Source organism: Anopheles funestus, chromosome 3RL, assembly GCF_943734845.2.
Source record: "Anopheles funestus chromosome 3RL, idAnoFuneDA-416_04, whole genome shotgun sequence".
Taxonomy (NCBI): domain Eukaryota; kingdom Metazoa; phylum Arthropoda; class Insecta; order Diptera; family Culicidae; genus Anopheles; species Anopheles funestus.
Genome location: NC_064599.1, coordinates 25,481,850 through 25,500,266, shown reverse-complemented (window position 1 = coordinate 25,500,266; position 18,417 = coordinate 25,481,850). Strand labels below are relative to the sequence as shown.

Genomic DNA, 18,417 nt, shown 5'->3' with positions numbered 1-18,417 from the left:
AATTTTTTTTATTTTTATTCTATTTTTTTCATTTACAGCATAACTTGAGTGAAAGAAACGTATTTCAACAAATTGGCATTAAAATAAATCAATTTATAAAATTTTGCAAAATTACCCAAAAAAAGCTAAGACTATAGCCTTAAGAAATTTTCAAATTTATACAATTTTTTTATTTTTGTATTATTTTTTATTCTTTGTTTTATTTACCATTAAGGGGGGGGCTAGCCATTTTTGGAGGCCCTAACTGAGAATCCTCAGTGCCCCTAAAACTCTGGTTGCGATGACGGGATGGTTGTTTGGGGGCCTCACAACCGACGAAAGAAAATAAGTAATGTGTTACAATATTGTAAAACATGGATATTGAACTCTACAAGCGCCAAAAATTTGAGGGCCCCACGCGGCCGCTTAGTTGGCGCAGCGGATGATCCGCCTGTGCTCTTGACTAGTGTTGGATAAATCTGATTCAGATTCATGAATCTGAATGACTCTGAATCGCTATTCAACAGATTCATAAATCCTCAAATATTCATGATTCCTCAACCCGGTGTTGTATGTGGAAGCGACAAACAAGAACTAAAACAGGTATCAAATCCCATTCGAATATTTGATGATTCGTTAATCTTTGAGGATGCATCAATCTTTTGGGAGTTGCGACTCATGATTCAAATGATTCTTTACTGAACATTCATATGAATGATTTTCTTCCTAAGATTCATTAAGCACAACACTACTCTTGACGACTCGATGGTCTTGTCCCTTAAAGTAGGGTCAAAGTACACCGAAGGCTGTAGAATCTTATCGGAATTCTGGGCCTCCTTCTTCTATAAAGGACTTTACTTGATGACTGTCTTGGGAGAGATATTGAAACAGATCATATATAAAATGTTGTCTTTTTGAGCATTTCTTCTCTCACTAGAGAACGAGCATACAAGGAGCCGGTCGGTTGTTGCAGGTGTCAATACAGGGGTTTTGAGGGTATATAGTTGACTATTTTCAGCTAGTAAATTGTACAAAACATGGCGATGTAGTGACGAACTACATCGAACTACATTTTCACTTCTGAATTATCCCTCCCATACGATGAACTTTACTATCCAATTAGGAGCTGTTAGTAAGGTTATAGAAAGTCTTCTTTTAATATACTACACATAATACTTTTTCAAAAAAATTTAAAAACACATTTCTCGCTAAATAATCCACAGCATGATGTCCATTTTATTCGAACTGGAACAAGAGCAACGTACTGGAAAACGGTTAATGCTTCAAAAGTTCCCATACGTACAGAAACTGTGCTGAAGCCAAAAGGCAGTAGCATAAAGCATCGCTCGTTTGCCGTTTGTTTTACAGCAGCAAGTTGTGTTGGCCGTGTGTGTTACTCAGTTGCAAAACTTTTAACGAACTTCAATTGTAATATCCGGGAGAAAAAGGTATGGCAACCATTTATTGTACGAGTAGTGTTCCATCATGGAATGTAACTTTTTGTGCTTCCCGTCCAAACGCCTGATCCTGATACAGCTGCTCGTAGATTGCTGCATAGACTGCAAAGTGGAATGCAAACACGGTACGGTATAGGGACGTATTGACCAACATTCGTATGTGTTTATGGTGAAGAACATCAAGCCAACCTAACTAACGCGGATCATTCACCAAGTGATTTTCGCGTATTCTATTTACCTGCTGTTTTTTTATCTCTTCAGACTTTTAGACACACACCGTCCACCTTCTCTTTCGCCCGCAACAAGAAATGTCACATAAATTTATGGTACGCTTGACGCAGTGGTTTTGTATATTCTTTTTGCTTGGCAGCAATGTTTTCCGTATCATGTCCAGTTCTGTCCGGTGCACGAAAAGTTTTTGGCTATTTGAAGAAGCATTAAAATGTTGCCGGCATCGTCTGATAATGTACTCGGTTTCAGTGTTACCGTGTTCATTAGACGGTAAAATATGACCCTGCAATAAAAGCGGGGAGGAAGTGGGCGAGAAACCGATAGGGAAAACAAAAGCCTATCCTCAACAAAAAAAAAATGGCCACCATACCAAAGATCAGCGTGCGCATTGTGAGGGTTTCCCTAGGCGTACATGTCACCCGGTTGGTCATCAAAGTTATTTATCGTTTTTAAGCAAAACTTCTAATTCAACCTGGCTGGATGGAGGACGGTATACAAGCCGACGGGATTTTTGACTGCCACTAGAAAATGTTCCCAGGCTTCCCTTTTCTCGGAAGCGACGAGATACGAGATGAACTTTTTCATTGGGATTTTCATTCAGGCGCTTTTATGATCAAAAATACTACCAATTGGCTGAACGATGGCTTCAGCTGTACTTGACAGCTCTATATGTGATTTGGCTCACATTCGTGCTGGACGACGTTTGTAATCCAGCGAACTGTTGAATAAATGGGGCGAAAGCTCTTCAAACAATTTCTTCAAAGAAACTTACCCGTACCTCCGTGTTGCTTAAAGTTGAGATAGTGGTTTTGTCAGTATTCCGAATCGTAATCGCAATTCCTGTCAAAAGCGATTTTAATATAACGCCATACACGCGTGGTTCAAAGGGTGATCATTATTAGAATGCGTCTTTCCACTTTCCACAACCATCAGTATCCAGTGTCGTACATGCATCATGTACGGCGTTGTACTGATTGATAGCTCACGCCATGCTTCCAATCGTCGATTTGTCCAACATCAAAAGGACATGTTCACATTCGGTGCACACAGCCATCAGCAGCAGCAGCAGCAGCAGCCAACATCATGTTTTTGGTGGAGACACTTTCATGTGAAGTAAACAGTCCTTTGTATCTCGTTGAATATTAATTCCAAACACCACAAAGAGCAACGGTAACAACGTCAAACCAGACAATATTCGATTGAAACTCGGTCTCGGCCGGATGAAGAACCGAAGGCATATCCGGGTGTTCATATTATCCGCTTTATGCTACGATGATTTCGAGTACGTTCGAGAATGAGAGGAGAACAAATGAGCGGCTGATGCTTATGCTTTTGCGGGGCTTAGAATGGCCTTACGTTGGGCCTCTACTCTAATGCTAATGCGGTGGAATGGTGAAAATATTAAAGCATAACATGCCTGTACAATATCCTTTCACCAGCACAACCGTGAAAGTTTCATACACAGACTACAAATTAAGATGCCGCTGCTTTGTAGGAACAGAACTTTAGGAACGAATTGTTCTTCTTTCTGGTTTAAAAAGAATTCTTTTCTCCTCTCGCTGTCTCAGTTCCCAACCTTTAAAGGTGAAGGCAAACATTCCTACCGCATCGTGAAAAGTGCACCAAGGCGTAAGATACGATTTTCCTACGCCGTTGCGTTTCTTCTGCCGTCCAAAAGCTGCTTCTATACGCTTCTACACACACGCTTCGTTTCACGAGACGCATTTTTCAATTATTTTGGCACTGGCGAAAACTGGCAAACGAACTGAAACGTGAAGCATGAAGTTAATCGACTTTCGGCCTTTTCGGGGTGGCTTTTTTTTTGGGGGTAGCCAAACTGTAAGCCAAAAACATTGGCTCCCGGTGTAAGAAAGTTGCCCTTTACGGAGTTGCATTCGGCAAATGGTTGGTTGGGTGCTTTTCTTCTTTTATTTAATCTCTTTGTTTTATTATCCCAAAAAAAAACGTTGGGATATTCTGATTCCCTGCCGAGCACATAAATTACTACATTATTTACGATCGCAATAGCGTGCCGACGCAGTTTTTGGGACTGGATTTTTTTTTTTTTGGTAATCGAGGTCGAAGAGGTCACTGGGGGTTTTCCAGAGGGTGGTGGTTGGTGCAGGACCACCAACTGTCATGTTTAAAGCGTGTATGAAACCATGAATATGTGGTGGTAAAGTTTATCAAATTAATAGCCTCAATTCTCATGGCTAATTCTCTAGGCGTGCGAGGTGCGAGAATGTTAGATTAATAACATTTGTTTGCCTTTTTTTCTGTGCATCGCGAATAAAACATGTGCAATAAATAAATCGTACTTTCTATATCCATTGGTTCTATTCAGCCGGGAGCCATAAATTGCTGCTGTTGTTTAGCTGCAGCAATGCCAAAAGGTTGATTGATGGTTTTGAATACTATTCTAAAGATCAAGCAAAAAAACACTTCCCAGTAAGCTGCGGAATAGCGAATGAGTCGACAGCTCATACTTGTCGCATATTAAAGCTCGGAAACGGACGGCATTGACCCTAGTGACTTATGTACCTTTGCACCTGTTTGCAGTACGCAGTACGATCTTACCCCCGTTCTACAGCTTCCTATCGGCCGACGGCTTTAGACGCGATCAATTAACGGGTAAATAATATGCAGTCACAAACCAATTATATGCCCGACAACGGCAACACAACCGCAGACAATGAAGTTGTTGGTTCTAGTAATGAGATATTACAACGCATCGTTTTATAAGAATTTATCGCTTTTCAAATACCGTGACCCAAAGGCAAGGCACTCGGAGCGGTTCCGCGATCAACCTTGAGCGTTCCGATACTCACCGTTGTTTGCTCAATGTCCCCACTGGAGGTGTGTCGGGCGTATCCTATCAGAAGAATTGATGGAGACACCGAAACGAATGCGCTCCAAGGCGGACGGAAGGCCAATCGGCAAAACGGATGATATTTGTCAAGTAAATGACATCCGTTGCTGATGAAATATTGGACATACATACTACCGGCATTGATGCCGGTTGTGCGTTTGCCGTGAGGGCACGGACATTGGCCTTTCGGAGATGCTACAATACAGCAAAAGTGCAAAACGAAGTAAATTGCTGCAATTTTGTACGACATTTGCCATCCGGTAAAGCTGTGCCGGGGCCGATTGCGCGCGCCCGTGCGGCATTCGTTTCCTTCGGCACTACGAAACGGATGGGAAAATGGTGCAGCCAATAACGTTATCTGCTGTATACTCCCCATCCGTTTATGGTTTGTGGCTATTCCACCCGAGACCAAAAGATCTGTCTCGAAATAAGGTAAAAAAAATATGAAAAAAATGTAATAGAACCGAAAATTCTGAAACGTTGGAGACGATATGATGATGATGGTTGGTGGTAGAAAGAAAGATACCATTTCTCTAACAAACACTCGACTGGTACTGGCTGCAAAACCGAGATATGTTTCATCTATCTATGTTGTTTAATAGGCCATTAAATAGTACAAGTTGTCGGCAAAACAGCTTTCCGGATGCGTCACTCACGGTAACTATAGACAAGATTATACGCTGAAAGCTCTTGCAAAACTTTCGCGAGAGAAAACATCCTTTTGCTGTCGTCTAAATCGTGATGCAGCTAAAGTCGTTACAATTAATATGATTTACCCAAAAGTTGCAAACATCCATTCCACACTGCATCCATTCCAGAAACATAACAGGGAGAATCGAAAGAGACATTTCATTCCCGATTCCTGGCTGTTTCTGCTAGTGATAGCAGCAGCAGCAGCAGCACCACCAACAGCATGGGTTCACCGTGGCTCAAAAAGTCGTAAGAAAATGGTTTCAAAATACGACCGAAAGTCTGTGCAACCCCCCCCCGGGAGGGACATAAATTTGAAACTTGAAGTGGGTGGCTTTCCGACCCACCGGCTAGTGGTTCTCGCCCGCTAGTCGATCGAAACAAATGAAATTAGTCCGTAAGGAAAAACGGAAAACAGAATGGAATGGAACCCCAGGCCGAGAATAGTAGCGAAGAACCGTTGAAAGCGTCGTGTGCGGTAAATTACAAATTGTAGAGACACATGGTGTGAAGGAAAATCTGGCGAAAGTTTTCCGCAGCAGAGCAGACTAGTTTTGTCGTCCGGGTTGGAGAACATGCAGGCGGGGTTTTTTGGCAAAAGTTAATCAATCACTCGATGGTGTGAAACGTTGTTAATAAACCACGGTATCTAATTTTTGTGTGTCACAGCTACCGAAAGGTTACGGAGGACGGTGGTCGCGGGTGAGAAAATTCGGAGTAAAGTTTTTCATTGCTGAAGCATACCCTGAAACAGGGACAGATGATAATGAATACCGCAGCATGCCGTAAATATGGAGAATGAGGGGAATTGGATGGTCGTTACAACAGGTGACAAAGGAACGAAGATAAGCTTCACGAAAGAGTTGGAAGGCGATTGTACGGTTTAGAATTGAATTACATGCCCCGGTGTGACGGAGAGTGGACTGTAAAAGTGAATGCATTTCTCGTTAACAAAGTTTACATACAGTCCCTTGCAAAACAGGAGCATCACAGAATACTTAAAAACTTAGCGAATATAGTTGGGATGTAAAGATCTTATAATCAGAGAACGACATCGGGGTCTGAGGACTCTCTGAGGTCAAAGGGAAGGACTCTTCTGTTTGCTGTTGAACGTCAGTCTGGAATGTGTCATGCGAATGGCGGGTTTCGTTCGCTCCAATTTCTTGATTTCGTGGATGACATCGATATGATCGGACGGATATCTGCGGCGGTGTACGATGAGTACACCGGACTGAAACCCGAGACCGATAGGATTGAATTGAGGATCAATGCAACCGTGATAGAGCCCGACACGGAAGCAGAGTATCAGACAGCGACGATCTCGAGGTGGTAGATGAGTTCTGCTACCTTGGTACGATCGTAACTTCGGACAACAACATGAGCAGCGAAATCCGAAGGCGCATTGTTCAGGGAAATCGTGCCTACTACGAGCTCTACAAGCTCCAGCGATCCAGAAGACTCCGGTAACGCACGAAATGCACGTTAGATCGCACACTGATACATACGTACGATAGTCTTCTACGAGTATGAGTCCCGAACTATGCTAACGGAGAACGCCAATGCAATCGGTATTTTCGAAGGTTCTGAGGACTAAGGCCTGCGAGTAGAGCTTGTGGAGGTGGAGAATGAACCACGAGTTAGCTGAGCTGATTGTCAAAGATTGGCTGGGATACGTGATAAGGATGCCCCACCAGCAAGGTACTCGTCAGCGACCAGTTCGGCACGAGACGTAGAGGAACACAGAGAGCTCGATGGTGGAATCAGGATTCCACTCAAGTGGAATCGAACCTGTCGGGGTTCGAATGCAACCGTCGATGGAGAACTGTAGCCCTTTTTCTTCTTCTTCTTCTTCTTCTTCTTCTTCTTCTTCTTCTTCTTCTTCTTCTTCTTCTTCTTCTTCTTCTTCTTCTTCTTCTTCTTCTTCTTCTTCTTCTTCTTCTTCCTCTTCTTCTTCTTTTCGTTGAGTGGGGCACTACCCTTTATGGAACTAAGAAGTTACCTCCTCCGCCATATTCAAGGCTACAACCACTCCTGTAGGGTTTTCGACTAATAGAGCCCTTAACTGCAGCCACTTATTAAAGATAAGCACAAACATTCATCAAAAATATTAATTTTAATTTTGTGCATAATTTTTGGACTGACAAAAAAGTAACAAGATAAAAGCTGGTTGGGGCGGCCCGGTGGTGCATGTGATAAACGGCGCCCATCCACACGTCAGGACCGGGTTCAAGTCCCATTCGGACCGTCGCCCCCGTAGCATGGAATGACTATCTTGCTACGTGGAAAAATGAGTCTTCATAGAGCCAGGCCGTTCTAACCGAGCAAAAAATAAATAAATAAATAAAAGCTGGTTGTTTACTTTTGTCAAGGACTGTAGTAACACCATTCGAAACATCGAAAGGAAAGCATATTTTTTGGTGGTTTCCCCGCAGGAGGAAGGTTGATGCTTCGGTGTCAGTATGCATGTTCCTTTACATGAGCTGGGTATGATGGTAAAACTTTTCCACTAAAGCAACAACTCAAAGCTTAACTCGTTTGGCGTGATAAAATAATTAACGCCCTTTTTGACTATGGCTGATGTACGAACTTTTCCTGTGAATAGAAAACAACACAATCTAATCCGGTTCCATACCAATCCAGATTTACATACATTCCTTTCCGTGCAGCACGTCAAACATACGAAATATAAACCTATTTAGTAAAACGATCAGTGTAACACTTTGCAAAGATTGTGTAAAGCACAAATGTGGCCATCCTATGGAACGGTTCTATACGAAAATGCTAACATACTCTGTTCGAATGTAATCTTTGCGATGTTTCAACGCGATGTGCAACGCCATGGACAGGATGTTGCAAAACCTTGGTTGCTCACTACCTTTCATCTTCCGTACGAATATTTTAAGCAAAAGCTTTTCACTTACCAACGATCTAGGGAAGCACGCTAGTAGAAATGCCGGTTTGGTTGTGTTGCGCATCTCAAGTGCAGGCAAAACCATAAGTACATTCCCACAAACAAACGACGACAGAGGACTTCACAGGGCTGGGACCAGGCATCAGGCATCCAACGAAGTCAAACAGATCTAAAAAAAAAAGAGTTCCTAAGAAGCGAAAGCTTAATGCCCCATGGAGAAAAGGAAAAGGAACGGGTAATGCTTCCTGCCTTGGAGTCCTGCCTTGGGGGGCGTGAATGGCACGCGACGACCGTGATGGAAATTATGTATGCACTTCAAAATTAAAAATGTATGCCACAAAAAAAGGACACGACGAACGACAGTGGCATACAACCGGCGAGAAAATCACACCACTAGAGCTGAACTAGGAAGACGGTGTTTGGTGGCCATGTGGACTATGGTTTGCTGTTTCTACTTCCCTTTTTTTCAGCGACAGAAGGCTAAGGTATTTAACCCCCTGTTTTTGTCATGTAAAAGTCCCATGAGGTGAAAAGATTGTACCCCGTGCCCCATTTGGCGGGGGGAGAACACGCTGAGTGATTCTAATTTTTGTTTACTTTTTTCCCTTACCTTAATAAATGCTTGCGTGTGCTTGTTGGCTTACCCCGGTTGGCTTTGTAGTGTGCTGGGGATGCCCTTTACCATAATCGTAACGTAGGCCGTCATTCAGATTCATCATTAGAACGAGAGTGAATGGCAGAAGCAGAAGAAGAAGCAGTGTTCCTTTCACCCATTCAGCACTTTAGGTTTTTCTTTGGAGCGTTACACCGGGGGCAGCGTTACCCACGGGTAGGACGCTAGTTTTTGAGGAGTAAATTGTGTTTTAACGATGGTAGACCGTTTTAATTAGGATTGCGTCTTTTTACGACTGTGTTCTCTAGAAAGGGCGTTGGGGATGGAGTTTACATGTGTTTTGCAAATTGTGCATAATGATGTAGCATGGAAAGAAGTTAAAGCTCGTACAGGACAGTAACTTAACGAAGGGTGGAAGTTGTAATGTACTGCGCTTTTCTTACACACATAATGCAAGCCTTTTTTTCTTCCGCACGTAATGATGTTGTATGGTTAATTATTGTACGGAGTATATGGTTTCAAAATTAAAATAATTATGTCCTGCTGGTAGCTATTGTTAATTATTCCTAAAAAAGATTCAGTACCAATTTAGTTTTTGATACATTTTGGAATGTTGGAAATTTGGACAAAAATGGATAGATTTTTATTTTTTTAATTTGCTGACATTTGTATACGGCTAAATGAGAATTCGATTCAATTATCGTAACGAGCTCTGGGGTCTTTTACCGAGCCCAAAGCAAGAGTTAAGGATTTTAAAGTTGACTACTTAGAAATAGATTTAGTTAAATTTCTAAACTTCATTGATGTCACTTTTGTCAACACTTGTCTAAATTAGTTCAGAATTAGTGCAACTTCAACTTCAAGGGTCCGATGGAGTATGTAATAATCGGCGCTAGTTCCACACGACAGGACCGGGTATGAAATCCCATCCGGACCGTGTCTCCCCATAGCAAGGAATCTACTAAGCCAAAAATGGCCGGCACGACTTCTAAGGTGATTAAGCCTACAAGGAGGTAAAGGGATAGACGACTAGGCGACAATCTACTGTAGTCTTTTTCTTATGAGGCATTAAAACCTTCAAGAGAGGTCTTGGCAAACGAAATTTTTGGCTTTCTTTGTTTCGATTTAGCCCTAACAGGATACTCAGTCCTCGCAAAACTCGCAGGACTCCGCATAGGATTTGATACCAGTTCCTGTCGTGTTGAGACATTTTCCAATAATTTATAACTCATCTTAAATCGCATCTAATTTTAGATAGTTTTCCTTCACGAAAGCATCTCATAATCTTCCTGCAGGCAAGTCATAATAGAAACGATATTCTCGAGTTCTGTTATCATTTTTACAGTCTTGCCCTTTTTCTCATCGGTCGTAGCCTTAAAGAAGTAACAGTAAGCATGCAATGAGTGTTCAATCGTTTGGAATAAACCGTGCCAACGGCATAACAACTGGTTGTCGCTCGGTCGGTCGGTCGGTTGCACTAGACCACCCTCTCTCTCGTGTCTCTGCTTTCCACACCATGTCGCCTCACAAAACACGCTATTGATTTATCGAACAAATGTGTACCCAAACGCGGGTGCCACGGGTTCGGTGAAGCTATCTTCGCTCCTAGGTGACTTCGGAGCTTCAGCGCCGTAGTGTCATTATTTATGTGCCAACACCGTGTGTCACCTGCAGTGGACGGCTATCTGCAGAAACGCGCCCCAAATGTGTATTCATCCCGTCCGAATAACGCGCGGGTGGGGTTGCGTTTATTAACAATTGCACACGGAGCACACGAGCTGCAACGGTGCGGCAACGCAGAGACATCTAAAGGATGATGCATTTCTATGCCTTATTTTGCCACCTCCCACCAGTTCCTTGCTGGCTGTGGGAAAATAACCATTGTGCATTGCATGCATGCGTTGAAACGGAAGGAGGCGGAACTGTGACATCAAAAGCTCTGTCTAGTATTTAAACATTTACTGTCGCCTTTGTCGACACGTCCACCGTACCGTGTTTCAGGGCTACAGCATCCCCCTCTTCCCGGAACAGAGGTTGGTTGATAGGTGCAGAGATTGTTCATAAATAAAATATCGCCACCATGATCCTATTTTGTCCCCTTTTTAGTATTGTCATCTATATTCTATTTTTTTTCCCTCCGAGTCCCTTTTTCCACAAAGGGAGCAAAAGAATAAAAATAGCTTACCCGTTTTATGTGTGCCCCTGGGAGTGTTTTTTTTTGCACTACAAAAATTTAGTATAACAAATCCGATGATTTATGGTTTCGTTACGTTTCGGATGAAAGCTAGCTTTTGCTGATCGCGATTCGGGTAATGTGTTGGTAACATAAAATCCTGTTCCTAAGCTTTTCGTTCGTTTCGAACGCTGTTTGTTCCCGTTTTTTTTTCGTGGCTCATGGTCTCCGAACATGAATGTTCCCACCAAAAAATATCAACCCCTAAGGCCTATCATGATCCCGACTTTTTTTTCTTTTTCGTTTGATACTTAGAGTACACGCACGCTTCGAGTGAATGCCGCGTTCCATTTGACTTTTCCCAGTTCACGGCGCTAAATGGCGCTCTTTTTTGGGGGTTCGTTGTTTGATGACACACTGCCATCGTGGTAGTAGCGTGTGTTTAAGTGATTTTGATTTAAGTGATACGTTGACATGTGACAGTAGGAGGGTTCGTGCCTGCACACATCAACGACGCCAACGACGTGCATGATGAGATAACGCATCACGGAGCCTTCTTGAATCCCCCCCCGGGGGGATATGACACTGACACACTGATTCTCTTCCGCATGCCACGAAACAAATAAAACGTGTCTGGTGATATTTAAGGCAACTATTAATACCCTTTAGACCAGTAAGTTGAGTTTTGTGGGTGAAGTTTATAACTTTTCTTTTTAAAGTTATAAAACGATATGTTAATATTCTGTTTGAAATTAACACTACTCAACGATTTCCTTCATTTAACACGCTGGATCGGTGCCAGGGTAGTTCACGCTTATATTCTAGAACTCCAAAATGAAATATTTGTAGAATACAATTCCCCTGTCATTTTCCCCTTTGCTCATAAAAGCATTTATTCCAAAGGTGGGATGGTGTCATAATGTGTTCCGTACAGCAGTGCAAATCCTGTCCAAAGATACGGAGATCGTATCAAAAAAAAAAACGGGACAGAGCGGAACCAACATTCACAGATAACGAATTCACAACGATCAAACGAAACTGCACGATTCAGTGCACCCGACGAGACCTGAAACGACATTTAACATTCGGTGCAAAGGCAAGTGCACGGAATTGTTTAAGCTTTTTCGTATCATCCGTCCAAACCTTCGGCAAGATCTCAACGGCAACGGCTGGTTGAAATTGTTTCGCAAAACGCATTGTTTCGCATCTCTGCTGACAGTGAGCGGAGCTGCCCAGGCAGGGCCAAGTGGTAAAGGATGCTGCCGGCAGCAGGATGCACAACGGAAGGAGCGTTAATTTCTATTTCTCCAGCAAATGGAAATAATGTTGAAAATCTGGTTCAAATTGCATCGTGTCAAAACTTAATTACGATGACGCTATGGTGGGTGAAGGAGAACCCCAAAAAGGTGGGTAGGAAAACGGAATATTGAAACAGTGTATACCCATTTCGCACGGGATTGCTACTGATACTTTTAGTACTTCATTCTGCAGTTGTCAGTTGGTGCAAAATGTGAGCAGCGCAAAAACAAACAACAACAAACAAATCACTATTTGTAAACAGTTGCATCTGACAGCGTGCTTGACAGGTGAATTAAGTATAGTGCTGAATAGTGAGTTGGATTCTTAAGTCAATAGAAAAAGAAAAAGATTTCAATTTCATCAAGGTGTTAGTTGTTTGCTGCCCCACTAAAGAAAACACATTTCTAAGATACCTTTTTTGTTTTATTTAACATCTCTCCCCTTAAAACTCCTTTCCATCCTTCCCGCCTTTTGCTAAACAATGCTTTTTTTCTCTCTGAGCTTTTCTCCATGCTTTTAAAAGACTTCACTTTCGAAAAGTAACCAATAACATCCATTAAGGGGGTTTATTTGCTTGCCAAAACTAAATCCATTTCCACTGATGACTGGAGTGTGGTGGGAACTGGGAACTGTACCGGCAGTTGTAGTCGTTGTAAAAATATCGTATTGAGTACAACGGAGGAGAGTAAAGGAAAGCACACAAAACGGCGGAACCCGTCTGCACCGGATGTGGTACACTCAACAATAACACATACACATCGCTAGGGGTGGAAAAACCAAAAAAGCGGACGATCAATTTGTAGCAATGAAAAGTTCCAATTACGTCTACGTGCTAATGCCGGCCAACGGAAACTGATGTGGGTTTGTTCCTTTGCTTTCTTACTTTTACTACACTACTTGCAAAGACCTTTTTCACTTACTCCTGGACAAGTTTTTTTTTGGGGGGGGAAGTTGCTTGTATGTACGTGTAAGTTGATTTGCTATTCATTTCCCAACACTAACCGGATACGGCGTGATGTGGCGTGAAGATCGTTAGTGTAGGCGTTGAAAGAATTGGAAGTTCCCATCAAGCCACTATCAAAACGGTGCGTTGATTGTGCGTGTTATGGGGCAATGAAACGATTAAGACAAACTGTAACAGCTTTATTTCATTTAAATAAAAAAGATACTCTTGTTTACTGAACAATTATGAGAATTAAAAGTTTTGATATGCAACACCGTTTGTTGGCATTCGGAAGTATGTGTAGTGCATTTCTTAATGAAACGATAACTTTCCCTGGTTGCAGATGTGTACCAGAGGATGTACTGAGCTGATACCAGCCCTGTACCCATTGTATATACTGTTATACCATAACTGAATGTTTTTCTTTTTCACTTTTCTTCTCTCTTTCCCCCTTTTCCTTTCCAGTGGTCAGTGGCGTCGGGATAGACATAATGGTTCACGGTTACACTGCAGGTGTTTATATTATGTAAGTTGCTGCTTCATTTCCTTCCTGGTCCTAGGCACATCCGGCAAAATAGAAAAAGGGAAAAATGAGAACAAAAAACTCCTCCCTGTCCACCCCGTTTAATGCGCAGCTGGTGTGCACATGGCTCACATGTATGTTTACTCCCCTGAACAGGATCAGCACCATTGGGATAGCCGATTGTTAAGTTTATCTTTCAAAGATACGCCGGTCTCTCGTATTCATAGTTTGGATACATGAACAGCGTTCCATACAATTACCGGGCCCTTTCTGCATCGAAATGATGCAAGTTTTTCGAACCATACCCTCTTCCTCTTTTCCTGTTCCTCTCGGTTCTATTGATGCTCCCCTCGCCCCCCCGCGTTTCTGCCTTTTTGGTAGCTTTTGGTCAACACTGTAATTGCTTTCCGACCGACCTGGGTGGTACTTGCAACATTCCCTAAAACTTCCACTCTCTCCCACGACCACGACTAGTAATTGTTTTCCCCATCAGCTCGTACCATCATCTCGATCGGTTTTGGGTTAATCCTGGAATGTTTGGAAATTCCTGGTGCAACTTCACGATGAGTTCGTAACTTTCCGACGCGGCCGACTATGGACCGAGAGGAATGTCCCGTCCGTTAATCTGCTGCTCGGTGTACTCGGCACTCCGACCGTACATCGGCACGGCAAAGGAATTAGAAAACCACGCTTGTATCGAGTTCCAGGTAAAATGGTACTGATCACCGTCGGTTTTTGTTGTTAAGCCGTTTCGCACGTTTGGCGATAAGAGGGTTCTAATGTAGGCCCAACCGTTTTTGGGAGCATATTTTAATGCTCTTCCGATTGGGGAGATATCCTTTTTGGTGGGAGCAACATTTCCTCCAAAAATGTTCACCAACTTCAGAGATTCATCATTAGTTTATTAAATCTTTTAAATCTTGGTTTTTAAGTTCGAATATCTTAGGCCTTCCTCAACAAATTGATTAAATAATTAAGTTTACAATATTTTGAAATTCCTGTTCTATTGAGAAGAAGAACACTATTATCCGACAGTAGAAAACCTTCGGACAGTCAGACTTTCTCATACGATAAGCACTTTATATGCATCGTTTGCTGCATCTTTGATGCATCATTAATTAATTATCTAAGCCAGACACTAAGCACGTGCATTTATACGTGCCTCTTCATCCATTCTCTGTTGGTCATGCTTTTCTGTGTTGCTCCCTTTTTCACCACTTCCTGCCGCTTCCCTTGCCTTGTGAAGCGTTTGAAGGGAATATCGCTTAATTACACTACCACACCTTAGGGAGATGCCCTTTCATCGGACCTGACTGAACGGTGGGATTTTCCGTCGTAGCTCGCGTAGGAAAAAGCTTCCCCGAGGAACACTACGCGCCACCGTATAATCATCGTAATGAAATTGACCTTAAGTAAAAAATTCTCTCATTTTGTGGGAGATGGAAGTTTTTGCTGAGCTCGATGTACGCCTCTTCGGCAAACTGCAATTCATCATTGCATCGTGCGTCCCTTTTGCAGGTTGCGTCAAGGAAGGACAGAACCCTCCCAGGCGGCTTTCTAAGCCCCATTTTCATTTTGCAATGGTTTTTTCCGAAAGCTTCCCCCCCCCTCCAACCCCTTCAGACCCTTTTGCAGGCCCTCGCTATAACAAAACCGATCTTTTCATTACAATTCTATTATTGTCTAGACTTCCAGTATAAAACTCGAACCTCGAACCGAAAGTTTCGCCAGCTCGAATGTTCAGCAAGCATTTCTGTGTGTGTAACTTCTTCAGTGGTTTACTGTAGTTTAGTTTTTTTCTTTATTTCGATTCTTTTCCAACATCTCTTTCCCACGTTCGGTGTGCTGTATTGTAATGTTTTCCATTTTGTTTCCCTTTTTTCTCTCGTTTCAGTGTTGCCTCCGTAGTTATATTCTTACTGGAAATCAAATGGCTCTTCACACTGTTCATAGTGCTGTGTACAAAGTAAGTTGTGCAAGTGGACAAAAATTACTCGAGTTTACGTCTCTACTGTTCCCGCAACACTAAAGACTGCCCCCCGAGAAAGGGAGGAGGGCTGCTAAAGTTGAAACAGATCTTTGCCACATTCTTTTCCACCACGGTGTCTCATTTCAAAGATGCAGAAAACGAAACATGGACATAAACAAAAGAAAAAAAAATAGGAATATTTCATGCTGCTTCCGGGTTTAGAAAGTTTGAGCTCGGTGGAAAACAATTCCCGGAACGGTAGACGAATAGTTTAGTTTTTCTTTAAAGTGGTATTATATCGAACTAAAGTTGTGAGTTGGGGAAAAACAAAACGGCTTCAAACTTTAATAATTATCTGTTCCCTGTTTGTTTACAAGTTGAGTAGTGTAACTAACTTCGAGCTAGTGATACGTAAATCACCTATTTCAAAATTGATACAAAATGGTTATTGTTTATCAATATGAAAATGAATAGAACTTTGGTTGGGTGGAGAAATAGAAACAATATGCGTTTCCGTACATTTCATCCAATAATTGCTAATTCTAGCACCGACAATCCATCACTTGGCATCCCCTGCAATGCATTTATCACTGGCGCAATCAAACGTTTAACCGTATGCAACGCAAAACAATAGATTTTAGCTGCAAACGGTACACGAAAGCTTCCATTATTTCACCCATTTTGGTGTGCACATTATTATTATACGCTCTGCTACGACGTGTTCTGCATTCATGGTTCATTGTGTGTGTGTGTGTGTGTGCGGGTGTGTCCTTCCAGTAAATTTAACATAACATTAAATCTGCTCACTCATTCATTGCCACTTTTACATTGCCCTGCAGATGGTTATATGCCCTTATATGCCCCCCGGCAGTATGTTCGAAGCTTTTTCGTAAATCATCCTTTCTGTTGGGAAAAAGAAAAGAAGAAAAAACATTAAAACAGCTTTTTGAAGCTGCTGTAGTTGAAGGTTTACTTTACTGTCCCGGATACTGTCAGCTTCACGCTGTAAACGGCACAATCCTAACACACTAGCGCATAAAACTGCATAAACAATGTGCACTTAGTGTATTATATGTGAGTGTGTGGGACAGGTTACCGCTTCATGCCAACGTGCCTGTAAGTGCAATGGAGTTGGCCTCCACACACAAAAAAAACACACACATACAGGGAGGATTCGTTTGTTCGACGTTCCTGTACTACTACGGTGCCATAAACAAATGTCACACCAGCCCATCGAAGAAGAGTGGAGTTTGTCTTGCGTTCGGCAAGTTCCCATTGCTACGGGAGGCAAGCCTTTTTGGGGTGGAACCGCTTTTCGGCGGATTATAATCTATCACCGGAAATGGGAGGGAGAACCGTACACTAGTGGAAATAAGTATAAACGCATTTATGGTCTTGTCGAATACATATCTACTTAACAGTTGTAAGTAATTCCTTAAATACTATTTTATAAAATAAAAATATCTCAGCTGTTTTTGCGTGCGATTGGAGCTTTTGCAGCTAAGTATAGTTCTGCCGATAATTCCACTAAAATTGATATTTTTTTAATATTTAAAATAATTAAATTTACTGTTTAATTAATACATGGGGAGGCCAGTGTCCACACGACAGGACCGGGTCTCAAGTCCCAGCTGGACCGTGTCCAGTAAGCCAGAAATGAACGACGTGACCCTATAGGTCGTTAAGCTTGCTTGTTCATAAATTTAAGAATTATTTACTAATTCCTCCAATTAGTAAATAATTCTTAAATTTATGAACAAAAATGTAATTTGAATAATTTTATGTTTTAATTTAAAAAACTACTTGTATTACATTAATTTCCATTAGTGTCATGGGCCTAGTAGTGTGTACGGTCGTTTTACAAAATGTCCCACAAGGTAGGCAAAATTTCAAACGATGTCCCGGATGCGCTACCTAGCACATGTGCCGTAAATATCATAATCCTTTTATGAAGCAACGGTATATTGGGAACTTGTGACGTTGGGCGGGCGTCGTTACGGGACAGCTTCCGACAGCGTCAGTCAGTTACTTTCCGCGGTTACAGCGCGCTTGCATGTATGAACCATGCTGTTCTCTGTTTAGTCTCTCGATAGAAACTCCCTTCTACCTTTGGCTTGTCGAAGAGATCATAAGTTATGATAAATTGTGCATGTTAATGGCAGCGAAAACACGTCCACGGGTAACGTACGTTACCTTACTAGAAAAACGGGACTTAAAGACGATGTTTGAAGTGAACGATTTTAGTTGTCGATCATTGTAAGCATCACTAGTGGAAAAGTTCCAGTGGTCACGTTCTTAATGAGACTTTCTGTGTACAGTTTTACAATTTAAATAAAAGTCTTTGTTTGCTTCGGAAAACAATCACAACGATGGGAAACCATTTTAATTCTTTGCTCGTATCACGCTCATTCCACTACTATCAATCACGTGGTTGAGCAAAACGGTTCCACATCCGTAAGTAACGTGCTTTTTGATCTTCTGCCCAACCACACACTTGCTACATCCGTATGTGTCGGTGTCGGTCTGTCCATCAAATTTACACATGACCGCTTCCGGACAAAACGGACGTAACCGGAACACAAAACACTAATGCACACAAACACACGTGAGCGTGGCGTCTACACTGTCCGGTAAGAATCCGTGTGCGAAAGAGAATTAGGGTGCGTTACCAAACAAATGGTAAAAGTTTTTCGCACTCGAGTAGTTTTTCCCCGAGAGTGTGTGCCCGTTAAGGGATTAGTGTTCACTCCCACCACGTTG

The 18,417-nt window shown here is 42.2% G+C and overlaps 1 protein-coding gene across 2 annotated transcripts in view; it reads left to right on the top strand.

Annotated features, from left to right (window-relative positions):
* The window catches only part of LOC125770329 (uncharacterized), a 30,408-nt gene that overhangs the window by 10,409 nt on the left and 1,582 nt on the right, over positions 1-18,417 (top strand). Inside the window, exons 3-4 of one of the 2 annotated variants that reach the window (XM_049439760.1) lie at positions 13,631-13,691; positions 15,583-15,654. In XM_049439760.1, coding sequence (XP_049295717.1) covers positions 13,631-13,691; positions 15,583-15,654 — 133 coding nt within the window. The remainder of the gene's footprint in view (positions 1-13,630; positions 13,692-15,582; positions 15,655-18,417) is intronic. The other variant, XM_049439761.1, reaches the window with a different exon arrangement.